Genomic DNA, 12069 nt, shown 5'->3' on the forward strand with positions numbered 1-12069 from the left:
GTATAGATAGTTAATTATTTTTTGGGGGAAAAATGTTATTTTTATCACAGAGCAAACATAGTGTTGTTGTTGTGTATAGATCTAAAAAAACTACTCTAACTAGTTTATACTGATAGTTCAGGCGAATAAAAATCAGAGGGATAGTCACACATGACAGGGAAGCCTTGTTTTGCCTGTAAGTCATTCATGTAGTTATAATATGCGCCAGAATCTATAGATGTGTGTGATAAAAAGTTTTCCGCTTTTCTTTTTTTGCTTCTGCAGGTTTTTCTTGATGTGTTACCTCTTTGTTAATCTAGCGTGTGCGGTACAGACACTTCTTAGAACTCCAAACTGGCGGCCCCGATTTAAATACTATCACTGGTAAGCAGAAGACTGATGTGCTTGACGCATGGGCCGTAGTCCAGAGCCTGGGTTTTGGAAGAATGCTCTCTGTGGGGGTTGGGGACATGTTTTATTTCTCTGGATATCAGTTCTAGACACGAGTACATCGCTATAATATTCATAGTGGACCAGACCCACATATTTAATGCCATAAGAGTTTCATTCCCACAACAGGATACAAAGCTGTTGGGGACTGAGGAGATTCATTGGAAGCTTTGCTTCTGCTGTCAGTTCAGAATAGATGATTTAAAGAGAAAAGAGCAAGACCATAACTGACTTATTGTAAGCTTTTCTACCTCACTACTCACTAATATATTTACTTTTCATTTTAGGGCTCTCTCATTTTTAGGCATGAGTATTTGCCTGGCACTGATGTTCATTTCATCTTGGTACTATGCTTTGGTAGCTATGCTGATTGCGGGCATGATTTACAAGTACATTGAATACCAAGGGTAAGTGTTCAATGGATAGGAAAGAATAGGAAGGAGAGCAGGTCTATTTTTTGTGAATTGTCTCTAGCCTTCCCAGTTGGAGAAAGGTGTAGAGAGATGACTTAAAAGGCTTCCCTTTTGAGTTAATTTTTTTTCTTGTTTTACTGTGTCCGTGCTAAACAAAAACCCCTGAAATGCTTTCTTGAGACTGTGAAGGTATTTGCTGAAACCTGAGTCAGGGGAAGCAGAAATCTTGCTTGGGATCTGTCATTCTGCTATCGCATGTAGTGACTTCAGGCCCAGAACAGCTGCAGGCAGCCATCCTACTCCAGTTTATCCAGTGCAAAGCTGTCTAGAGCAGCCCTCGAAAAGCTGACTCTGCAGGGTATGTTGCCCGAGATTGTTACTGTCTGATGTTGTCAGGCTGTAGTAGCATGGCTGTATAACTTAATTTTATGAATTGGGTTTTAAAATGCCTGGTATTTGTTTATGTGTGGGAAGCCTTCTCTGTAGTGGAGTGTTGGTTACAAATTAAACACAGAATGATGGTGGTGTGGGAGACATTTGACTGAAATATTTGCATTTCTCTCATGTGGTACATGCCAAGTATCACATTTGTGTATGTGCAAATGGTAAATGTCCATGTGACGCATGCTACGTACCACGGTGTTAAACTCCTAAGGTCATGATTTCTCTATAGCGTGACTGTAAGTGTGCAACTAAATGCTGATGAAACCGCATGTTGGCTAAATTGTGTGTTTCTTCACAGTGCGGAGAAGGAATGGGGTGATGGTATCCGAGGTCTTTCGCTCAGTGCAGCAAGATACGCCCTGCTCAGACTGGAGGAGGGCCCTCCCCACACGAAGAACTGGAGGTACTCCTTTTGGACTAATAGAATGCTCTGCCATGATTATCTGCTTACACTTAAAGAATTAAAGTGGACTCCAGACAGGATGCATTTTGTCTTGTGTGAATGAATTTATATGCCCAGATTATTTAAAAAAACATGTTGAATCTGCAGTAAACTGCTCCTTCACTGCCCAAGCCCTCCTGTGTGGGCCCAGTATGGGCAAAACTTTCATGTCCTTTGGACCTTCAGTCGGATTCTGAATTGCTGAGTTCTGAAGCGGAACTTGGGGAAGCTGTGGAGATCTCCGAGTACAGAGGTCCAGAGCCCTGTGGTAATTTGCCCTGTGGGGGCACAAAGAAGTCACCGCTGTCATTCTAAGATTAAAATAGTTAAAGTGGCCAACATTTTTCCTTCTGGCTTTGTATGCTGAAGACAGATGAAGTGGGCAAGAACCCTCCCCTCGGGTATGCATTGCACAGCTCTTAGGCTCTGAATAAGAGGACTAAGAATCTCCCAAGGAGAGAGTTTCATAAATCTTTTTATACTCGTTAAATCATAGCTTAAGACAGAAAGTAAGTTAATTGATGTGTAACAATACCTTAAGGGACAGAAAGCATGTGGGATCTGTGTTTAGATGAAAATAATCATGTTTCCCACATGTTTGGCACAAGTGTCCAGATAGATCTGGAAGGACAGCCTTGCAGTATGAGCAGTGTGGGCTCTGATAGTACCTAAGAGAGCCTTGAAAGTCAACCATGTAAATGAAAGCTAATGCAGGCCTCTTAAGCTGAGTATGTGAATGAGTTTTGTGACTGTCAAAACAGTGCAGCAGAATCCCCTCAATGCTTCAAATCTGCTTTGAATCGAGAGAAATAAAATATTAGTTAAAACTCCTCTAATGTGTGAGATACAGAAAGAACGTACTGTTTAAGAGTTAATATTCAAGCACAACTAAAGTGATGAGAGAGGCTTTTTGTTAAAGCTCTAGTAAAAAACACATTCCCGTTTGTGTTTTCTGCAGGCCTCAGTTGCTGGTGCTTCTGAAACTTGATGAAGATTTGCATGTAAAATACCCTAGACTGTTAACATTTGCATCCCAGCTGAAAGCCGGCAAAGGTTTGACTATCATTGGATCAGTGATCCAAGGGAATTTCTTGGAAACCTATGGAGAAGCCCAGGCTGCAGAACAGGTCAGTGGCTTAAACAAATTTCTGAGGTAAAAAGGGGTGAGTGGGCAGGCAACTTAGAAGTGTCGTAATCCTATATGGGAAAAAGCGTATCGGTAGGGCTTCCATGAAACACAGGACTAGTTGAGCAGTACTGCAGCTGTTCGGTGAAGGGCTTGCGAATGTGTTTCACCTTCCAGTTGTGGCTTTGCAATTATAGTAAGATCAATGCTTGCTCCTTGTATAAACAGCCTTACTGCATATAACTGTCTTCATTTAGAAGAAGTAATTACTATGGAAGTTTATGTATGCTGATTAATGCAGGGAAGAGGACCAATTTGTTTACTGAATATACCAAAAAACCATTTCAATAACTGAGGGATTACAAAGCTAGCAAATGTGCCGTGTCTCTTTCAGTGTGGTGATGAATTTCCTACAAAAACCATTAAAAGGTGGTCCTGAAAATTCATTAATATGTAATTTTGTCTTCCTCACCGTGTAACCATGACATCGTAGCTCTGTCTGCATTGGTATGGTATCAGCCAGCACAACACTGTTTTCTTCCCCAGAGGCTTGTTATGCAGGAGAATTGTTACAAAGGGAAATCTAATTCGTAGTTCTATGTGTTGGCCAAGTTTGTTTAGTTTTTAAATAAAGAGCATGTTATTCTTAATAGGTGTATGGTGTTTCGTGCTTATATTTGTAAATTGAATGTAATATTACAGCACGTTACATAGAAATCTGAAATTTGAAAACTGAATGAAGTTAACTAACCTTGGGTTTAAGAAGGTGAGTGTTTTAGGATTAGAAAATGGAAAGTGAGACACTATCACAGGTGACATTAACTACTACTATGTATAAGAGATTATAACATAAACCAAAAACCCCTTATCTTAATCTGTCAGAAATAATTACATTTGGAAGGGAAGTATGTGTGTTCTAAACAAGTGTTGCTCACAATCAGTGGATATTTTCTCTTCTGTTTTATTAAGGAAAGCAGATGAGCAGAACTTTGCATTTTACGTGTGGAACTGGGAACCAGGACTTTACATTCTGATCACACGATAGCGAAGTACTTAGAGTTCCTTTTGGTTGTGAGGTTTTTTTCTTGTCTATCTTGCAGACTATTAAAAATATGATGGACATTGAGAAAGTGAAAGGATTTTGTCAAGTAGTCGTAGCCAATAAAGTTCGAGAAGGAATTGCCCACTTGATCCAGTCCTGTGGCCTAGGTGGCATGAAACATAACACTGTGGTTCTGGGATGGCCCTATGGCTGGAGACAAAGTGAAGATCCCAGGTCATGGAAGACCTTTATAGGTGAGCTTGAAAGGTTCTGTGTGATGAAACCTTGTGAACAGAGATGTTTATTACACACGTGGTGTGTACAGAGGATTTTAATGAAATCCCTGTGTAACTGGTTTTGAGTTTTAGTCTGTTTTGTCTGGTATTGATTGTGAAGTAAATTCTTGCAAAACTGCTCTATGTTTAAAATGTCACCACTTGTACATAAAAGACCTGTGAAAGCTCTTCAAAGATTAATCTATCTGCTAAAATTCATCTTGTCTAATGAATGCTTAAAAAATTACAGGCTTGAGAGATCTTGTTTTTTTTACGCAAACTACAATTTGTTTTAGAGATAATCTGTTTTGTACCAGGTCCTACCCTATCCATGTCTCTTCACTACTGGAGCTAACGCGCTCCTTGCTCATAGCCCTGTCTTTCCCCTACAGTCCAGTCACATAACACAGTTAAATTAGAACAGAGCCGATGCTTTCCCCTCACGCATAGCTTTGAACATTGCTGTGATTATTTCAAACATGAAATAGGGTTCATGTCCGACCTGTCTATACAAGCCTCGCTGTAAATACTTCTCTCTGTGTAGGCAGTGACTTTTATGGTTTGATGGCCTTTGCTCAGCGAGTAACTTTTTCTTTGTTTGTTTGTTTGTTAAACCATAGATCACTCTCACAGAATTGGCAATTACTGCTCTTCCCCTTTGTTGGCAGGTACTGTTCGCTGCACAACTGCAGCCCATCTGGCTCTGCTGGTTCCCAAAAACGTGTCTTTCTACCCCAGCAACCATGAGCGTTACAATGAGGGCAACATTGATGTGTGGTGGATTGTGCATGATGGAGGCATGTTGATGTTGCTGCCTTTTCTTCTCAAACAACACAAAGTAAGGACCTAGCCCAAGAACGTTTGTCACCAAGAATGTTTGTACTTCTGTGTGCATTAGGTTAAAGAACAAGGTCCAGTAGTAGAGCACGTATTGATAAACGAGAGTGAGTCTGTTGATGAGTTTCTGTTTCATAGAGCGAAATACTATTGGTTCAAATACTGAGAGTTTATGTTCACTCACCAGGTTTGGAGAAAATGCAAAATGAGAATTTTTACTGTAGCTCAGATGGATGATAACAGCATTCAGATGAAGAAGGATTTGGCTACTTTCCTCTATCAACTCCGAATAGAGGCAGAGGTGGAAGTGGTAGAAATGGTAAGGGATTTGAGCCAGTCTTTCACTTTATGATGCAAATGGTGGTATTCTGTTATGACTTGATTACAAGCGCAATAATTTTTTTCTTATTTCTGCAGCACAATAGTGATATCTCAGCATATACTTACGAGAGAACTCTTATGATGGAGCAGAGGTCTCAGATGCTGAGGCAAATGAGGCTAACAAAAACAGAGAGGAGGTACGTCATTTTTGCTGAAGTGGATGACACAAAATGCCTTCCTAGTAGTGTTTTATATAGCTGCTGCTTAAATTTAACTCCTGTGTTCTAAAGATGTAAGGAAATACTTTTAGCGTAGCTTTTTTTGTTTCCTAAAATTGCCTGTAGTCATTTTATAGCCTGGCTGTACTTGCAAAACCATGCTAGAAATGGCTTTTGGGGAAAATGATGGCAATATTTATGCTGTAGAGACAATTTGTGTGTTCCTGTTTGCGATGTAAATGATAACTCGCCGACTTGAGGATGCAAGTCTTAAACCTTTCTTGACCTTGTTTTTGCTTTATATGGGATGTCCGGGGTTTGTCTCAATTTATAGTATATCCTGTTTTCCTACTGAAGATTTCATTCCAGTTTGGACTGTAAGGACACGTAGTTATGAAAGGTGCAGGTGATCTAATTTCTCTGTATGTATTTGTTCACCTTTTTTGTGTTGCCAGTTTTGAATCAGACTTATCCATTGTTTCAGATTATGTCAGGATGTGAGCTACACTGTCTTTTTATTTTTCTCGTATAGATATAAGTTCAAATTCCTTGTGGCTTACACCCATCAAAACTGTTTAGTGTCAGTTTGGGATGTAAGATTATTAGCTAGGGCAGATTCCTAGTATCAGAGCTGTCCTAAAGTCTAAACTGACTGTACAAATTAAAGGATGCAATGGAAGAAAAAGTCTTTTGTTGCTTAAACACAATGAGGGAACATAAAATAAAGTCTCAGAGTTCACCTTGTCATCCATGTGTCCTCTAGGCTCAGCTGGTAAAGGACAGACATTCAGTAGCACGTCTGGAGAGTCTCTACTCGGATGAAGAAGATGAGGGGGACTCTGTTCCTGAGAACATCCAGATGACCTGGACAAAAGAGAAATGTGACGCTGAGAAGCGGAACCGAGGCAGTGCGGTGGGAAGCTTTAGAGATCTCATCAGCATTAAGCCGTGAGTCTTGTCTTAGTCAACAGCTTACACCTCCTGAAACTAGATGTGCTGTGCTTTTGTTACCTTCTGTCTCCTAATCCTTGATTTGTGCAATAAACATTGAGACCTGGCTACTGAAAAGACAGCAGTTAGCCTCCTGAGAAATCTCTAACCAATTAGACATAGCACACATCCCCCAATATTTTACTTGGTATAGTCAAGTTCTAAATCGGAGCTGTTAAATTCTGCTATAACTTTCCTCCTGTCTTCCAAATACCTCAACAAAACACGTAATTAAGAACCAGACTGACAATTTCACTGATCTAATCAGAACTAAAAAAACCTGATAGCTTCCCTACCTAATTCATAGTGCAGATGCTTAACACAGCAAGGAAAAAGTTGTGGAGATGGTGAATGACTGCAAATAGAATATGTGTGTGATAAAACCCTCTAAGACAGACTCGCTGTGGAAGGAGCACTGGCATGTAACAACAGCCTTCATATTACCACATGTGTGTCCCCGAAATAGCTAGAGGAAAAGCTCTGTTTTGGCTTTGCATAAAAATGTGTGAATCTCCTGCAACCCTTTTGATGTTACTACATATTACACAAAGAGTTCACTCAGTCAGTTTTGCATATTTGGCAAAGCTCCAGATTTTTCTTTCTAATAAATCAGTGAGATTTCAAATCTGGTTTTGGCTGAATCATACTGTAGAAATTCTGCTGAATTTGATGTTAACTACCTGTAATTTTTCCTCTTCCATGCTTTCAGAGAGTGGGGAAACTTGTAAGTTTGTTATTTAACTTAGAAGTACATTAAGATGGTTGAGAGGGAAGACTTCGTTTTCTCAACTAAAAGCAGGAAAACTATATATAATTATGGAAGAAAAGGAGTTAGAGTTGAGCCATCTTAGCAATGTTTTTAAAGGGAGCCAGGATTAGCCACTTAAGCTAAGTAACATATAAATAGTTCATAACAAGCTACAAGAGTTGTCCTGACGAGAAGTAAGTCAGGATAGAAAATAACTACAAATCTGAACCTGTTTCCTTAAGCTGAGTGTGACGCACGAAGGGGGAGTTGTTACTCATTTAGAGAAGCTCTCACTCCACAGCACTGCTATGATGTTATTTCTGGCAGTTTCTGGACACTAAACAAGGCCTCTCTTAGAGTCTACACCCTCAAATCACCAGGGAGATGCCCATTTTAAATGTCTGTAGAGAATACCAAACCTTCAGATTTCCAAAACTACATGTAGGTAATAACAGTACGTTGCTTCTGGTGCTGGTTTCTTCCTTACTTCCTGGAAACGTTACCTGGCCTCTGTGTTGCCCCTGGGTTTCTGAACCTGACGTGGCGAAGACCAAGGATATCCTTGCTCTAAATTAAATACGAACATTAAATAATGAAGAGGTAATTCACAGTAGGTAAATTGTGCTGTTAATACCACAAACATTATTCTTACCTGTGCATCTTCCTTTTTCTGTCTTTGTAAGACATTTCTTTGCAAATTAAATATTCAAAGGAGCAGCAAGCTTACTAAAGACTTTCATTCATAACATGTAAAGGCGAATTAACAAAACTATAGATCCATATTTGATTCTTTTCTACTAATATTTGGTTTTAATATATTAAAATGAAGAAAAAAAAAACAAATGAAAAATCCTCAAGGCTGCAAACATATTCTCTCTTTGACAAGTCTATTTCTGTATTGTTTTTCCTGTTACGTTACCAAAATAATAGTTCTTTTCCTGTAGAAAGGAAATAGTCCCAGGCTCAAAATCCCCAAAGGGTAATTTCCAGTTGTGTTCCTGCATGAATTGCTAGTTTGTGGTATTTTCTGAATAACTGATCCTGTTGCCTCTCTTTAGCCTGGATTCTTAAGGAGATGAGGCTTACAAGATCATACTGCTTCTATTCCCTTCTCTCCCACAACTGTTGAACCAAGTGGCAACTCAAATTTGAAAGCATGATTCAGATTTTGAGGATGCTTGGGTCATAAGTGGCTCTTGTAAGGAGGCAGGCAGAGAGGATGAATAGCATCCAGCTGAAGGAAAGGTTAAAATCCATATTATACATCAGAAAAGCCCCATAAGCAGGCACACATCCAGCCACTTGTAGGCTAAGAAACTGTTGGAAACTCAGCTTTCTCTGGAGATGTCTACTGCTGTTCGCCACAAAAGGACAAGTGCGCTCCTGGGAAGTGTCGTCCGAGAGTGACGGTGCCAATCTCCTCCTTGGTTCTGATGGGTCTCTGAGAGGGAGTTTTCTGGTGCTGAGTCCAAAGAGGTGCATGGGCTGTGCAGCCATGGGAGTGTGAGGAGTGTGTCCACAGTCCAAGAGCATCTCCCTTTTTGCAAATGCATTTCAACTTCTGATACAAGACTAAGTCATCCTAATAATATATGCTTCCTGAAGAGCAACGTAACGTTGTAAACTGGAGACTTGACTCCAGGGATCTTAAAACAGATGGACTATCAGTACCTGAAAAATTCTGTGAAATCTCTTGTATCTTCATTTTAAAGTTTGAAAAAATTCACTGTGTGTTAACATTTAACAGGATATTTAGGAGATTTAAGGTATGTTTTCAAGAGCCTTTTTAATCATAATTCAGCTTTCAGGGGCATATTTCTAACAGTAAGCGTGCATGTGCTTCTTCCACAGGAACCAGTCTAATGTCCGAAGAATGCACACAGCAGTGAAACTAAATGAAGTTATTGTAAATAGATCCCATGATGCCAGACTTGTTCTCCTCAACATGCCTGGTCCTCCAAAGAATACTGACGGTGATGAAAACTGTATCCTTTCAGGCAAGGCCTGGTCCACACACAAGATCTTTATTTCTTTAATCTGTGCTCTTGAATTCATTTTGCCACAAATGCTGTCAAGCTGTAGTTTGTGACAGTGTCCACTGAGTAGAGGGTACTGATTTGTGGCTTTTCTGTAGTAATTGCTTAAAGTAAAAGTTACCACAGGTTGTTCTGGAAGCCTTGTGTGTTTGAGTTCAGTCTTGTCTAAATTTTTACTTGATTAAATTTATTAAATTAAATGTATTTAACCTAATATTTGGTAGTGGATGTAGCAGATGTTTAAGAAGGCATTCCTAGCAGCTGGTGCTCTGAGATCAGTGTCTGAACTCAAGTGAACAGGATGTCCTGAAGGAGTGGCTGTCTCAGGGATAGCTCACACATCAGAACTGGGGAGCTTATCTCCAAGTGCAATGCTCTGGTAAGATTAAAATTCAAACCCACAGTCTAGATACTTGCATCGTTCCCCAAAGCATGGCCAGAGCTGAGGGTTGTGATCTGGTGAGCCTGTTGGCATGGCAGATCTCTTGTCCACAGCTACTCTTTTGCCTGGCTTTGTACCATTAAATTAGCAAGCCTTTCATGGACCTGTGCTAAAAAATATGTTACAAGTCACAAATCACAGACCAAGTGATTGTTTTCTCCTAAATCTAGATCATAGAAGTAGTTATGGCTGTTTCACAACAGCATGCTGGCCAAAGAAAGGATAAAAACATTCCTCTTTGCACGGGGGAATTTCGACCACAGCTACTGCAGCTCAAGAGAGCTTTTAAACTTGAGTTTATGGGTGAGGATGCTTATTCCTCCACACTTTGCTGGAGAGGCTGAGCCACTGTGGCTGAAAAACTCTAAATATAAGTGGAGAGTCGCTGGGAAGGGAGTATGACTGTGTGACCTGGTGCCACCAGCATCGCTGATGGGCTCAGCTCTTGGCTCTGGGTTTGTTTTGGAGCTGGCTGAAACTGGCTCTGTCCAACGTGGGGGCAGCCCATGGTCTCCTCTCGCAGAGGATGCACCTGCAGCCTCCCTGCTACTAAAACCTTGCCAGATAAACCCAATACAGAGGCTAATCACTGCATATTTTCATTTTGATATTTCTTTTGTCCTTGACTTTGCTGAAACAGACATGGAGTTTCTTGAAGTCTTGACGGAGGGTTTGGAGAGAGTATTACTTGTTAGAGGAGGCGGCCGAGAAGTCATCACAATTTACTCCTGATTTAGTACGCGCTTCTAACTCTGGTCTACATTTACCTTCTTGGCGATAACAGACATTCCAGTTTTAATTGGAGAAGAAAAAAAGGTTTTTTTGCCTAACTTTCTCCTCATCCAGTCCTATTCATTGTCTTTCCATTTGCAACATACATATCTTTTGGGATTGCAGTATTGTTACACCATCCAATTAGCAACATAAGTTAATTGTGAAGCTGCCACATTATTCAGTTTCTGCTTTGGTACTCCAGCATTTGTGCATGTAGTTTTAACACTAAACCTATTTTTAGTCAGCACTGCTATGTGCAGTATTTTTAGTAACTGTATGTAGTTAGGACATGAAAGCCAGTTACTGTAAAAAGATTTTAAAAGCTTTTTATATTAGGTTTGGGGTTAGAATTACATTATATAGCAGCTAGTTTCTGCTGAAGTTCAGCTATAAAGCATTTTCTAAGAGCACACTAAATTGTAAGAGAGGACTGAAAAAGCTTTGTTTTTCTGGGTTTATTTCCAGAACTAAACTCTCACTATTGGATAAGAATTTATACTTTTAATACATCTATTGATAGAGATTTAAATAAATTATGTTGATATAGTTGAAATTATGTATGTAGCTTGCTACAAATTGTGTTGCTTCTGAGACTTGAGGTTCTGGGAGGCCAGATCCCTATTTATTTTTGTATTTATTTGTCAGAAATATTGGATACACAGATACAGACTGATTAGGATAACAGAGATCTCACGGTAAATTTTGAATCATCAGTGGATTGAAGGACCAGTCCTGTGCAGTTCTTCCATGCTTTAAATTTCTTGCAGACCATCCATCAAAGTACACTGAGCATGTTGGAGTCCCGTGTGTAGAGCCAGGTGCTACGCTGCACGCACAGCGATGGGATTGCACTTGCACAAGTACAGGGGACCTGCTGCTTCATTGTTTGCTTTATGCCCTTAGAGGAAACAGAAGAGAAGACGACCTATATTAACCAATAAGTCTCTGGAGATTGTATCGAGCCCATTAAGTTGTACTTTATGTACAGACATTCGTATTTTTTCAATAAAATGTTGCATACACTTTGAACCTATTCTCTGTTCTGTGTGCTGAGGTGAACAACGTAGGAAAAGCCCTGCGTCTGCCCGTCCCTGCGCTGAGCTGCCGGGATCCAGCTGCAGCACGTTGGATCTGCGGGTGAGGGGAAGGCGGTGGGGACGTGTTGGTGCTCACCCACAAGGCGCGAGTACTGCAGTGGGGAGGTGCCAGCTCGGTCTTTAAGCCGTGCCTAGGTGAGTAAGGCACTTAATAAGCTGCTGGCTCCGGAGTTACTGCTGTACCGAATAGCCAGGTAGAACTCCACAGACTATGGCACCCCTGCAGGCTGGTACCCTTGCAAGGTTTCTCGCCGTCTGGCAAAGCAGTAATCCCATACAAGGGATGTGTGTGAGCTAACCCTGTGGGATGCATGAGTAGTATGGGAAGAAAGGTGGGGATTGGCACATTTCCCTGACCCATGTGCACTTGCTAGTTGCTATGCTAGGTTTGTAACCCTGTCGGGATAGTACTCCAGGTTGTTTCACCACTAACAG

General features: G+C 40.6%; 1 protein-coding gene across 2 annotated transcripts in view; it reads left to right on the plus strand.

The window, feature by feature from the left end:
• SLC12A4 (solute carrier family 12 (potassium/chloride transporter), member 4) overlaps positions 1 to 11566 on the plus strand; it is a 37851-nt gene extending 26285 nt beyond the window's left edge. The window contains exons 14-24 of one of the 2 annotated variants that reach the window (XM_009868423.1): positions 265 to 363; positions 717 to 836; positions 1585 to 1689; positions 2687 to 2855; positions 3955 to 4150; positions 4840 to 5009; positions 5196 to 5327; positions 5426 to 5530; positions 6311 to 6495; positions 9137 to 9283; positions 9330 to 9387. In XM_009868423.1, the coding sequence (XP_009866725.1) occupies positions 265 to 363; positions 717 to 836; positions 1585 to 1689; positions 2687 to 2855; positions 3955 to 4150; positions 4840 to 5009; positions 5196 to 5327; positions 5426 to 5530; positions 6311 to 6495; positions 9137 to 9283; positions 9330 to 9387 (1486 nt within the window). Of the gene's footprint in view, positions 1 to 264; positions 364 to 716; positions 837 to 1584; positions 1690 to 2686; positions 2856 to 3954; positions 4151 to 4839; positions 5010 to 5195; positions 5328 to 5425; positions 5531 to 6310; positions 6496 to 9136; positions 9284 to 9329; positions 9388 to 10403 lie in introns of those variants that run through there. The other variant, XM_009868422.1, reaches the window with a different exon arrangement.
• Positions 11567 to 12069: the final 503 nt, after the last annotated feature.

Source organism: Apaloderma vittatum, unplaced genomic scaffold (genome assembly GCF_000703405.1).
Source record: "Apaloderma vittatum isolate BGI_N311 unplaced genomic scaffold, ASM70340v1 scaffold22444, whole genome shotgun sequence".
NCBI classification, from domain to species: Eukaryota; Metazoa; Chordata; class Aves; order Trogoniformes; family Trogonidae; genus Apaloderma; species Apaloderma vittatum.